The 13,856-nt window shown below is 52.5% G+C and overlaps 1 protein-coding gene across 14 annotated transcripts in view; it reads left to right on the top strand.

The window, feature by feature from the left end:
• Window positions 1-13,856, top strand: part of LOC122393428 (coiled-coil and C2 domain-containing protein 1-like) — a 59,366-nt gene that overhangs the window by 20,488 nt on the left and 25,022 nt on the right. For 7 of the 14 annotated variants that reach the window (XM_043389423.1, XM_043389422.1, XM_043389419.1 and 4 more), the window contains exon 16: window positions 1,252-1,345. In XM_043389423.1, the coding sequence (XP_043245358.1) occupies window positions 1,252-1,345 (94 nt within the window). Of the gene's footprint in view, window positions 1-1,206; window positions 1,346-13,856 lie in introns of all 14 variants that reach the window. The other 7 variants (XM_043389415.1, XM_043389414.1, XM_043389413.1 and 4 more) reach the window with 1 other exon arrangement.

The following is a 13,856-nucleotide window of genomic DNA, read 5'->3' as shown; positions in this document are numbered from 1 at the left end:
GTACAGGCCGTATTATTGTATATTAATCATGGTGTTGTCATCGCTTTTGCTTTAGCTTGGACATCGCTTCATTTGTATTTGCGTCGCGAAGAGAGCCCAATTAAAACTTGGTGAAACGCTGACATTGCTAATAACACTGCCTCCATGAAAATTGCGAGCAGACCTACAATATAAGGAATACTCGTGAGTTGCCGCTACTAAGTGTAATATTCCAGCTTGATTTGGAAGGCGATGGTCATGTGATATCCTTGAACATGCCGCACCCGAAGTAGTCCTTAAAACCTGGCGCGAACTATTGACTCAACACTCGAGAACCAACAAGAGCAATGCAATCAGTGTCAATAGGCGTTCTTGCTTGTGCCAAAAATGTCACATATGCGTCCAAGATAGAGTAGTAACCACGCGAGCAAACCAGTCTGCATCACTAAATATGCATGGCTGAGAACATTCATTGGCAGAATCTTAGCTAGTCCGATAGGGCCAACATCGCTGCTCAAAGGGTCAATTTGTGGCGCAGATCATCGGAAACTGTTCTATAGATCTAGCAATGTCGCCTGAACAGGTAACCTTGACTCTGCGGTCGACGGGATTCGTCAAGCCATAAATCAGGAATTTTGCACTGTCATGCTTACGAAGCGACGATTATTGAGCCTCGGAGGTGATTCCAGGCTCCCATTGAACTCTTGAGCACCACCATCTGAGTCAGCGTACAAATTAATACCTTTTGATTGTTCTTGTAAGCCCCAAGTGATGATTTATTTTTCAAATATCTTTGTACTTCCGAAACATTCCTATCCACATAAATAACATTAGTCTTTTGACTTTTGAGGTTACGTAAGTGTAAGTCAAGTTTTGACTCGGATTGTTTTCCGTGTTTTACATAACCAACTGGACATTGATAATTATATGACAAAGCTTAATTTGTCCTCGGCTTTCGCCATTTCCATTCGGCAAGTTTGCTGTACCCTCCGTCTGGGTTTTTGATCTAATCTGGCCCGCTCGATTTATCAATTTCCAATTTATCTCCTTCCTGGTCATCATTACTTGCTAAATATCATACGAGTCTCTCTTCTGACCCGTTTAACGCTAACTGCTCCTCCGACCTGACCCAGGTCAGCCCAGCTCAGCTCAGCCCCGGGTCTCCCCGCCATGTACAGTCTGCTCCGCACCGTGCCGTCCGCTCTGACCGCGCCCGCTCGCTGACAGGGCCCGCTGGCGCCGCTGCCGCTCACCGTGCTGTTCTATCGGCAGTCATCTGTTTGGCTGGACGGACCAGCTCATCGGCACCGCCCAGGTCAAACTGGAGGACCTGCAGGACAAGTGCGTCGTCCACAAGGCCTACAACGTGAGTACCTACGTGTCATGTCGTCCACAAGGCCTACAACGTGAGTAGTATCGTCCACAAAGCCTACAGCGTTACGTGAGTACCTACGCGCAGTATCGTCCAAAAGGCCCACAACGTGAGTACCTACTTGCGGTATTGTCCACACGGCCTACAACCCTCGTGAGTACCTGCGTGTCATGTCACCAAGTGAAGGATGAGGCCTACAACGTGAGTACCTACGTGCCATGTAGCCAACAAGGATGAGTTCTACATTGTGAGTACCTGCATACAATGTCTTCCATAAGGCCTACAACGTGAAAACCTACGTGCAGCATCGTCCACAATGCATATAATGTGTTATGTGAGTATCTACATACGTGCAGTGACGTCCACACGGACAAGACCTACAGCGTGGGTACCTGTTGATGGATGGACGGCGATTGAGCGTGAATAGGACGGGTCGTTGGGCGCGTGGTAGGTGGCGTGGTGGTGAGCGAGTCAAACGCGGCTCGGTAGATACGATGGCAGCCACGGTGACATAAATGTACTGGTTGAGAGCGGCAGTATAAAGGCGACAGGCAGGACTGTAGGGTGGTGAGAGCGGCGATACAGTGGTGGAAACGTTGATAGAGTATTAGGGCGACGTCAGAGTATTGAGAGATGTGACAGGGTGTAGAGAAGGGGATATTTCCCGCATATGAAACTGCAGTTGATATAGATATCGAAGGGCAGTCTGGAAGCCAATTTAATTGGTTTTCGTGAAGTTGTAAAGCTGTGCGATAGCATTCTGGTGGGTTACATAAGGTCAGGAACATATGCAGTAAGCAACAGATCAGGAATTGGCAATATGGGCTGCGGTGGGTAGCAATTTTCCGGTCCCGTTTCTTTTAGCCCAATCTGTTGCCGGCGGCTCGCTGCGTGTGAGAGAACGTGGACTGTATCTTTAACGTCAGCAAAGAAGGTACAAAATACCCGTGTGTCGGTTCTCCTTGTTATACCCCTTAACGGAAAGAATGTATACAAAATAGGTCTGTATTGCCTTTAGACCATATGCGGGCTATGCAAACGTGCGGGCAAACAAAAGAATACGATAATAAAATTAACGATACAATAAATGAGTGCTTAAAAACCCGGAGCGAAATCCCAGGTTTTTAAAAGCAGAGGATACCAGCCTTCATGGTACCATAAACCAATCGGCCTGGCTATCGGATGGGCGGCGGTCAGAGGTCGGCGGGAGGTGGTGTCTGAGTCAGTACTGGAAACTAACTGACGCACCGTCCGGCGGGAGACCCTGACCTCGGCTCGGTCTATCACGTGACAGGTCACTCGTTTGACGTATGCGGGCACCCGCACCGAGCCGGCGGCCGCGCGGAGCGGCCGCGCGAGCCGCGCTCAAAGTACCGGTGCACCCGGCCGCCGCGCCGGGTGGAACCACGATCGCCGGACGCACAATGTTACCGTACCGCAACATTCTCCCCACCCGAAAATCGTAGATTTTCTGCGATTTTCGAACTCCCTAGAAACAACATAAAGGCACTTCGCTCAGAACGGAGACCATTCGGACACACCTCGCGCACCATTGTCCGGTACCAGTCGATCACTCGCGACGCTCACTCGACTGCGCCTGATGGGGTCTCAGAATGACCAAACGAAAGAAGTCGCGCAGCACCAGCGCCGGCTGGTGATCGTGTCACCACTCAGCCTCGGTGGAAGCCTCGAGCTGCACCGATGGAGGCGTCTAGTGGGCGACGAATGACCGGCGAGCGGTGCGGGTGGCGGCCGAATCGCTCAGCTCGGACTCCACCATCTCAGCAGCCTGGCACCGGAGACAGCGAGCGACCTCCCCATGCTCCGACCGGGAAAGGAAATCAGGCAGCTCTGTCGACAAAATGTGACGCAATGTGAGCGATAAAGCTGAAAGCAACACATAAACTGGTTGCAACAAGGGCAACAAAAGGGGACACAGAAACAGTGTACTGGCTCACGGGTGGTTGAAAAACAATCATTACTTTATCGTCTCACTTGGTGATGTGCAAACCAATATAGGGGAACATCATGGGGTTCAGCATTCGTGGCAGGTGCCATCTGAAGGGCCTGTACAGCAGTGGCAGAATCTCCTCTTTGGGTACTGCACACCCTCGAGACTCCACGGCCAGCTTGTCGAGCAGCACGTCACTCTCCTTGGCTGGGATTGAGTTCGTTCCAGGGTCATCGGCGGCGTTGGAGGCTGGGGAGGCTGTATACGGCACTGGCGCTCCGGTGGCCGCACCGCCTCACTGACCGCCATCAGGTTACCGGCAGGCTGCGGCCTGATGACCTCCCCACCATGCAGACGTGATGCCTTGACCGGTGGCCCGTCATTCGCGGCCGCTGCTCGGAAGTGACCCTTGCGACGACGCTTCCATGACCTTGAAGAGATTGTCGGCCCTTCGGACGGTGGCAGCTCCAGTTCCGGTGGCTGCATCACCGGTTGTGGCTCCTGAGAAGGGGCCTCATCAGTTTGCGGGCTTCGGGGTGTGTCCAGATCACACTTTTGCTTCTGTTGGAGACCTTGCTGTGAGGGATGTTGTGGTTCCTCGGCTCGCCCCTGGAACCCGGCACACTCGATTGTGCCGGAGCCGATCACTGGGAGATCCGGTTCCTCGGCCACTGAGCTGCTGGTGTAGGACGCGTCGGATCCTGCATCCAGCCGCGCTCTCGACATCTCAGATTTCTCAGGGCCGTGTCCTTTGACAAGTTCTGCCTGTAGATAGCAGGGTTGTTTGATGTTCTGTGTGCTGTAGCGATGCTTTGGTTGATGCTGTATACCGTTCCTGACCTCTGTGTCAGTGAAGCGGTTGCCGTCCCGTTGACCTGGATCCTGGCCCAGCTGTCCAGCAAGTGGTGCTGCGACAGGCTGTCCTCCAGTCTGATGATGGGAGGTGCCCGATGTTGGGGTGGGCACTGGAGCCACTGCTGGTGTCTGGTCGCGATGAAGTGATGTGTGATGAGGGCCGTGACACAGTATGCACGTGTCGCTCCTGCAGTCTTGGACGTAGTGTCGACCCAGACACTTGAAACATGCTCCTGATTTCTTGACGATCTTCCACCGATCATCGACGGTCATCTTTTGGTATCGCGCACATCTGTCAAGACGATGTTGATACTGCTTGCAGACTGTGCATACCCATGATCTTGACGGTTGCCCCTGCACCCTCTGAGCATGAAGGACACTGGTTGTTGATTTCAGCGCGAGTGGGTCCGTATCCTCACTCGCCTTGGTGCAGGTCAATTGTACTGACTCCTCTAGACATTCCACCTCCGCCTGAAGAAATTGGAGAAATGCGGCGAACTCGCTGCCCTGGTCTCCAGCAAGTTGTCCTCGCCTTTGCCTGGCCCATTGCAGCCTCCAGGGAGCGGGAATCTTTCCCTTCAGCACCGGAAGTAGGACGCTTCCGATGCTCGGCACCCTCATGGCTTCCAATGAGCGAACGCCTGTCGTCACCTCGTCCACCAGGCGCCTCAGAGATTTGAGGTTGTCCGCGCTGGTGACGGCCGGCAGGTTCAGAAGCCTGGTGATGAGGGCGTCCTTGCGGATGTCGTCCCTCCCGAACCGGTCCTTGAGGATCTGTACAGCGACCATGTAGTTGTCGGCTGTCAGCGGTAGTCCCTGGATCGCACGGGCTGCAGGTCCATCGAGATGCTGACGCAGGAAGCAGAGCTTCTGAACAGAGGAGTAACCCCTGTTCGTGTGAACGAATGCCTCGAAGAACTCCCAGAACTCCGGCCAGGCCAGCAGGTCACCTTTAAACCTAGGCACGGTGATGTCCAGCTTGAACATCGCCGGAGGCGCGGATGGTACTGGTGAGGCTTCGGCTTGCTCCGTCTGCGTCAGGAGGCGTTTCCCGAGACCGATGGTCTTGTGGAGGTCTGCGATGTGCGCCGACTCTTCTTCAACGCCGAGCGCCTTCAGCTCCGACTCCAAGTTCTTCAGCAGTTCCAGGTGGCCCTCTCCGATCTCGATGTTGTAGTCGAGCTCGTCCCGCGCTGTGCCGTCACTATCTTCACGGACTTGTGAGTATAGGGACTTTAGCTCGTTTGTTAACTTTGTGGCCTTTGTGCGCTCCCTAGTGCGTTTGAGTTTCAACTGTTCTACCTCAGTTACGTTAGTGCCCGTGTTATTCATTTTGAATGAACTGGGTGGTTCTGGCTATTCAGCACCTGTAAACTTCTAGTACTGCGAGCACATCCGGCCCGGAGGACCAAATGTTGCCGGCGGCTCGCTGCGTGTGAGAGAACGTGGACTGTATCTTTAACGTCAGCAAAGAAGGTACAAAATACCCGTGTGTCGGTTCTCCTTGTTATACCCCTTAACGGAAAGAATGTATACAAAATAGGTCTGTATTGCCTTTAGACCATATGCGGGCTATGCAAACGTGCGGGCAAACAAAAGCATACGATAATAAAATTAACGATACAATAAATGAGTGCTTAAAAACCCGGAGCGAAATCCCAGGTTTTTAAAAGCAGAGGATACCAGCCTTCATGGTACCATAAACCAATCGGCCTGGCTATCGGATGGGCGGCGGTTAGAGGTCGGCGGGAGGTGGTGTCTGAGTCAGTACTGGAAACTAACTGACGCACCGTCCGGCGGGAGACCCTGACCTCGGCTCGGTCTATCACGTGACAGGTCACTCGTTTGACGTATGCGGGCACCCGCACCGAGCCGGCGGCCGCGCGGAGCGGCCGCGCGAGCCGCGCTCAAAGTACCGGTGCACCCGGCCGCCGCGCCGGGTGGAACCACGATCGCCGGACGCACAATGTTACCGTACCGCAACACAATCTAACTACGGTTGGCATGGGCTGTATGATATCACCAGACGTAAAATGGCATGTATCTAAAATATCTTCCCACCATCGAACTGGCAGCTCGTGAAGCTCAGCTGATCTTTTATTTGGTGAGCCCACGGTGACTGGTATTTTGTCAAAACTTTGTGAGACCTCCACGATTCCTAGTCGTGGTAGGAATGACATTGAAACTCTGTGAGACCCTCACAATTCCTTGTCGTGGTAAAAATAATGTTTTCATGACGTTTGAAAGGTCCATAAATAGAAATTAACAACTGTCGCTTGCGGGAAATATTTCGCCGGTGATCGTTAAAAAGTATGACAATCCTCATTCGAGCGTTGTTCTACTGCTTTTGTACCGCTTTGCCCGGTCAGCACGCTGATTTGGACAGCGCTGGCTGAGAGGAACGCATTCGCTCCCACTGACCCAGCAGGCTTCTGTCGGCTGGGAATCCAGGGGCCCGGGAACGATTTTCAAGTTGGGGGGGGCGAGCCTAAAATACCTGACATGATGCATATGAAACAGTGGCGTAGCTAGGGGTCTAAGGGGACACGTACCCCCCCCCCCCCATCGGGATAAAGGGGACCCTCGGGTCCGAGGGGCCCTGCGGCGCCATTTGAGGGCCTCTTGCGGCTTTTAAGGGCACCTCGGTTATCTCCAAAGGCCCGTTACTGGCCTCTGAGAGGTCTTACCGGCCTATGAGGTGCCAGTTCTAGGGGCATTTCCCGCCTGTGATGGTCCCACACTTAATTTTCTGAGGGCCCCATAACGGCAACTGTGGGGCCCTCGTCGGTACCTATGAGGGCCTGTCTCTAAGGACCCCACAGGACTTCTTCTGCCGGCGTAAGGTCCCCTTGCCGGTCACTGAGACTCCCTGCCGGCTTGTAGAGAGTTCGCGTCAGCAGCACTAAAGGCCCCACACCCGTCTGTAACGGCCCCACACCAGCGTCTATGAGGATCCACAGCAACGCCTGTAACTTGTAAGGACCCTCATCGGCGCCTCTGAGAGAATCACACTAGCACCTCTGAGCGCCCACACCGGCACCTGCATGGCGACCCCACTCCAGTGCCTGTAAAGGCCCCTTACCGGCGGCTCTGAGGGCCCTACGCCGGTGATTCTGAGGGTGCTACCGATAACCGAAGGCACCACACAAGCCCTTAATGTCGCTGAGCTTTAATCCCATACCGGCCCTCCGAGGGCGCCACGTCAGTGCACTCATTGCCCCACACCCCTTCATCACATCCGGAGCGGGTAAACTGTGTTATACCTATAATAGCAACGATTTTACCACCGTTGTACGTTATGTATTTCTCAAAGTTGACTCTAGCTGGTGCAGTATAAAATCTGGCCTGCCAAACTTATGGCCACGATCAGGCCCAAATCAAAGCGGGATGACAATAGTCAATAGCAGATGTTGTCAAATCGATACCTACTGTATCAGCAGAAACCATTCAGATGGCAAGGAAAATGTCATGTGTTGATGCGTAGATGTATGAAGGAAACAAGAAGGAAAAAAGTCCGGAAAAGGGAGGAAAGATCTTTTCTCGCTGCCTCAATGTTGAGGGGGCGCCGCCCCCTCGGCTCTCAAGTTGGGGGGGCAAGCGCCCCCGCTGCCCCCCCTGTTCCCGGGTCTATGTGGGAATCTGACCTGTCCCGACTGTGTCGCCACAGCCTCGTTAGCCGTTACCTTCACCTGACCTCTCGCTTCTGCCGCTCACTGTAACACCCCAGTACGGATCGCGTGCCCCGTCATCCAGTCCCGAGGATGACGGCCGCTCCCGCTCGCTCCGCTCCCCCTCTCTCCCCTCTCTCTCCGACAGTGCGCAGCAATTGCTCGGTATTGCGCAGCGACCGAATGCTCCCCTGAGATTGGCAGGCGCTGCGTGTTACTTGATGATATCTAGGTATGGCACGCGGGTACTGGGGTCATGGGGTACCATTCTCACCTATAGGTGTATTTTTGGTTGACTTGTTTGATGTGTAGGAAATTTCAGTTTGGTCCAGTTTAGTGCGTCATGATGCGCTCTTTGTCCGCTATAGTTGCTCCTTGATATGGTTGCTCCTCTTGCTATGGCTGCTCCTTTAGACTGCGGATACTTTCGGGTTTGGAGTGGCTAAATTACTAGAAACAGTTACCGCAGATACACGAGCAAGTAAAAACGCATTACAAACGGATTTCGTATTTAGCATTGGCCACTAATCTGCTGGTAATGCTCATTTACTTTGCTCATGTTTCGGTGATAAACTTCTAGACGACATGGCTGTTATGGCCTAAATACGAAAGGCGGCTGGTCAACCGCAGGTTTGGGTTTGGGTAACATAACCCATGTCACCTCCTGAAGGATATTTTATTCTTTTAGGAAAACAATCGAAAACGACGAGTGTATGCCTACATGCCAGCCGTGTGATTGCCTGACATTGTTTTGTCAGTGATTATTTATGGCCCTGGTGCCGGCTGTGAATGCAGTACATATGCGGACCGTACTGTTTGACACTTGTTTTTGTAACCTCTATCGTGGGGAAACAGACTCCCGTACCCTTCCGTCCTCACCCCGCCCGTTCCCACCGTCTGTGTATAGTGGCCGTGCATTCGGGCGGGGCAGTCCACACTGGCCCTGGTGCGTGTCAACAGGCAGCAGCTGATGCGGCGCAACACTCCGTCACACCCCTGTGTGGGGCGTGGCGGGCGCGGCGGTACGGCGCCCCACACCCGTCACACCCCTGCTGGGGGGCGCGGCGGCGCGCCTCCGGCAGTGACCACGCGCCGGCCGCGTGTGCCGCCCCCGGCCGACCGTGCCGACTGCGTGCCTGCCGCTCGGAGTTCACTGGGTGTACTGTTCGCTGTACGGGTGTATCACGAACCGTCCTCACCACGCCGACCGACCTGCCCATCGGCGCCGTCACGCGGGCACCCCACGTGATCGGCCACGACGGTGCCACGTGATTTGTGCACGGAGCCGCCGCGTGGATCAGCTGCCACGGACATCTGTTTGAGGCAGGACTGTGGCGCTGGTTATGTTCGGCGCAGCGATGGGGTCCAACAGAGGCCATGGCTGGGGAAGCGGCTAATATGAGACGCAACCCGGTGCGCAGGCTACTGGACTTTTCTACAGGTGCGCTGTTGCAATGGGGTTCAAGCTACGTTGTTTTCTTGATACAGCGATGCAGCAAAATGGACGGCTTTATTCGATTTCAAGGGTCGCTACTCACTGGCTAAAGGCCTACAACTGAGTCGGTTCCTGTGCGCGGCGGCTTCCGGCCGCGTTCTACAAAATCAATACCCAGAGCCTGAACTTGACACCGAGTTTATCGCTGATGATTTCCCGCGAATGGGTCGTAGTTAGTGGAAAGTTCTCAGACGCGTAGTTGTGGCTGTAGCGTTTCGACATGCGGCTTGCACCGTCAGATTTAGCTTCAAAAGTCTGGGCGGCTGCCGGGTTTGCAGATCAAAGTGTCCGAACGAACGGGTTCCAGAAATCAGCACTGACCCGTTGACCACGGAAAGAGGTGGTGGCTAGTGCAAGTTTGTGTATATGGGAGTTGGTATGATTCAGTAGCTCAGCGGTGCGTCAGATGATGCTTGGAACACCCAGATATGTCTGAACTGTTTGTAGCTCTGATCGACTCACCAAGCCGTCACAGTACCTACTTCATAAGAAGTGAGAAGACGACTGAGTCTCTCCTGCTTTGAATTTGAAGTGCATTAAAGGGACCCTCCCACCTTAACATTAGTTTTGAGTTGAGATAGCCAAATTGGTGGCCATGGCCTGAAAATACCGGTTTGGGTACTCACAACATCGAAAAATGCTTTAATTCGGAGATATGGAATTTCAAACTTGCAGTTTTCGGATTCTAAGGGGCTAATGCATTGGTATGCCCCCTTAGAATTTGTGACGTCAGCGGAGGTCTAACAATTTTTAAATCTTTTACTAAAACGTTTGGTAGCACGCGGTGGTATATGCTGCTTTGCGCGCAACAAATGCCGCACTTTCAAATAAAGTCGCTAGGAACAGCGGAGATCCCAGAAAGTAAACAATAGTAAAAGTCTAATATCTTGAAAACCGGTGAATATTTTTCGATGAAATTTGGTAGATATTCGTTTTCGCTCTTCCTGAACCGAGCGACATCACTTTCATGCCAATTCATTAACTTTTTTGAAGGTGGGAGGGCAAGGCCTCGTCTAACATGTTAACTGGGGGGGCCAAACCCCCGCAGTCATCGACCTGGCCCCCCCAGTCAGGGCAAAAAGTCCCTACTGGGGGGGCCGGCAATAGTCAAAAGGCAAACGAATTTTTATTTCGCGGCGTCAGTGCACATAAAAACAAATGCGTAAACGAAACGATGCAATGTGACCAGTGACCACATTGAAATATCCCATTACCTAGGGCTGTTATGTGTTTATTTTGTTTACCTGAACCTTTATTTCGCTCAGCAATACGCTACATTTCGTCTTTTCAGGCGACCAACTCCGTGTCCCGGATATTCTTTTTTCATTAATTTAGTCCGAACCTTTTGAATGGAAGGATTCACAAGTACAGAGCCCCCGCCAAGCAGAGCTTTGCGTTGGCCCTGCCCTCTACCCTCCGATCGCGCAATTCGTGATCTATGACAGAATTTAGAGCCCAAAGTTTGACGTATGCACATAGCCGCGCACGGCCGGTCCCCTCACTGACTTCGAATGGCTACGGCCTGCCACCAACCGTAACCATACTCGCCAGGAGGCTCATAAAGATCGTGCGATGTCGCGCTTCGAACCTGGACTGTTATAACCGGGACGCGTGCCCTCACCACGCGGAGTCCAAGGCTCTACCGGCAAAAATTTCTCCTTTAGGTATCAATCTGTTGTTTCTGTCCTCGCCCCTCGGGCGTCAATCTCTTGTTTTTGCCTATCGTCGTCCAACTTCTGGCTGGACGGTCACCGGTGTGCGGCTAGAGTAGCTCCTAATCGTAATGAAGCAGGCTACCGTTCTGAGTGGTCAAACGTAGGCGCAGATGCCAGATTGGTGGTCTGTCTGTGGGGACGGGAACTCTGACAGCTGGATTATCTTAAGAAGTCGGCATTGAGTCCTGGAGGGCAAATGCCAGCCACTTCGGGTCCCAACTCCCAACTGGCCTCAAAGCACTACTATCTTCATTTTTGTTTAGTTTATAGCCTCTGACGAGTGACGACCTTGGTTGTGTCGAAGATCCACGGCGATTACGGAGAATCCACCTGAGAAGACATCAGTCTCCATGTTGATACACAGGCATTACACTGGTCTGAGGGGGCCCTAGTGGGAAAATACGGTCTCCACTCAGATTGACCCTTAAAGCCTGGTATGGATCATATAAAACCAGTGTGGGCTACCATAGAGGCCGACGTAGGTCCAGAAGCTGGCATTAGCCCTCAGAGATCAGCATCGAGCGCTCAGAGGGACACATCAGAAACCGATGTGGTTCTAAAAAAATGCGTATGGATGGGCCCTCGACATAAGGCTCGGCATGCAAATTCCTTGACACGGCTGACGGCACTGCCACTCAAACACACGCTCAACAACGAGAAGTGTGATTATTATTGTCTGATGAGGCAATGTGAGGAGGCTATAAACTAATATACAAGCATGGGTCGGATGGCCTACTATTTTTTTTTTAGTTTTCAAAAAAAATATTCATGGTGTCAGGGCTGTGATGAAAAATAAGTGGTCTAAATCCGGTGAGAAAACAGGATTTGGGGGTACCCTAGGTTTGGCTCCTTCAGTCTCTGGCCCCCCCAGTGAAAATTCCTTAGACGAGGCCCTGTGGGAGGGTCCCTTTAATGGTGGACGTTTTCCAGGCATCGTCTCCGTACGAAAGCGGACAGTTAGCGCTGTATGACCCGACCCGGCGCCCCATTTTATTCAGTTAGGACACCTGCCCTCGAAGTGGCCCTTGACCGCACGTTGGTCACACGACCTGGGCAGTTGTGAACTGGGAAGAAGAGGTGGTGAGTTTGTGCTGTCTGGGGCGGTTCATATGGGCTCTCTTCAGGGGATGATTGTGAATCATGACTTGGTCTACTGCACGGCTTGAGATAGAATGCGGCGTTATTTGCCCTCGTGTTTGTCATCTTGCTGACGGTGCCCCGTTATCGTTTGTCATTGTTTGTTTTGTGAGAGGCATGCCCCACCGATACACTGCTGACTAGGTCAGGGACCACCGACGGGCAGTGAGTCGGATTTGTCCGACTTTGCCCTGCTGCAGCGGGTATATTCTGGTTTTCTAGCTATCGATCGTGTATTCCCCGTGGCGACAGACGTTTTTTTTTTTTTTTTGCTGGGCGCTGGAGCAAAGTCCATAGGTTCGACGTGATGGTAGGATGACGGGACAGCTACAAATGTGGTTACCGTCGCTGCAGAATTTTTGGACGGCTTGGACTTGTCACTTAGCGTCCAGCTCCCACCAGAGTCCGTCAATAATCCTCGTGTCGTCCTATATCTCCCTATGGTAGACGACTTTTGCAAGGCTCGTTCTTTGGAGGGTGGTCTGTGCCTTCGCCCGCTTTTACTGTTATGCAATGGGAGACGGTCCAAGCGGGCATTGCTGTTCTTTCAAAATGCCTCTTTTGAGCGATGCTGTGACCACTTCCAGTCTGTTGGGTCGATCAGAGAATATAATAAGTTATGGTGAAACTTTACAACAGAACGGCCAATTGCCATGTGCATCCTCTTGTCGAACGTATGACATATTTGGTTCGGCAAGGTTTTTAGCACAGCCCGCTGTGAACCCGCCACGGAACTGTGTCACCTCCGAGTTCTAAGCGGCTCGACAGAGCGGCTATCACCGCCGGGGGCTGCGCTGCTCTCCCCGCCGACCCCGCGGCGTGTCCTCGGCCTACCGACCCTGCCCACTGGCCGAGGACAGCCCTGGTCGGCCCGGTGGAACACGCACCCACCGCGTGCGCACGGTCATGTGGGGGGACCATCAAAGCGTCCAAAGCCGCAGCATCCAAAATACGCAACATCCAAAACCGCAGCGTCCAAAGTACGCAACGTCCAAAATACGTCCAAAATCGGGTATATAGGGAGCATTCACAACGTCCAAAACCGAAACATCCAAAACCGCAACATCCAAAACGTATCATCAAAAAAAGCAGCATCCAAGGACGCATCATCCAAAGTACGCAACATCCAAAGTACGCAACATCCAAAACCGTTAGGTTAGGTTAGGTTAGGCTAGGTTAGGTTAGGTTAGGTTTCCTTATCCCCGGTAGGCATAAATCCGTAGGTTAGGTTAGGTTAGGTTAGGTTAGGTTAGGTTAGGTTAGGTTTCATTATCCCCGGTAGGCATAAATCAGTAGGTTAGGTTAGGTTAGGTTAGGTTAGGTTAGGTTAGGTAAGGTTAGGTTAGGTTGGGTTTCCTTATCCCCGGTAGGCAAAAATCAGTAGGTTAGGTTAGGTTAGGTTAGGTTAGGTTAGGTTAGGTTAGGGATAGGCAAAAATCAGTAGGCTAGGTTAGGTTCGGTTAGGTTAGGTTAGGTTAGGTTGGTTTTGGATGTTGCGTGCCTTGGACGTTGTGGTTTTGGAGGTTACGTACTTTGGATGTTGCGTCCTTGGATGTTGCGTTTTCTGGATGATACGTTTTTGGACGTTGCGGTTTTGGATGTTTCGGTTTTGGACTTTGTGAATGCCCCCTATAAACCCGATTTTGGACGTATTTTGGACGTTGCGTACTTTGGACGCTGCGGT

This window comes from Amphibalanus amphitrite, unplaced genomic scaffold (genome assembly GCF_019059575.1).
Source record: "Amphibalanus amphitrite isolate SeventyFive unplaced genomic scaffold, NRLGWU_Aamphi_draft 000535F_arrow, whole genome shotgun sequence".
Taxonomy (NCBI): domain Eukaryota; kingdom Metazoa; phylum Arthropoda; class Thecostraca; order Balanomorpha; family Balanidae; genus Amphibalanus; species Amphibalanus amphitrite.
Note: the sequence above shows the minus strand (reverse complement) of the source record. Positions and strands in the feature narration are given on the sequence as shown.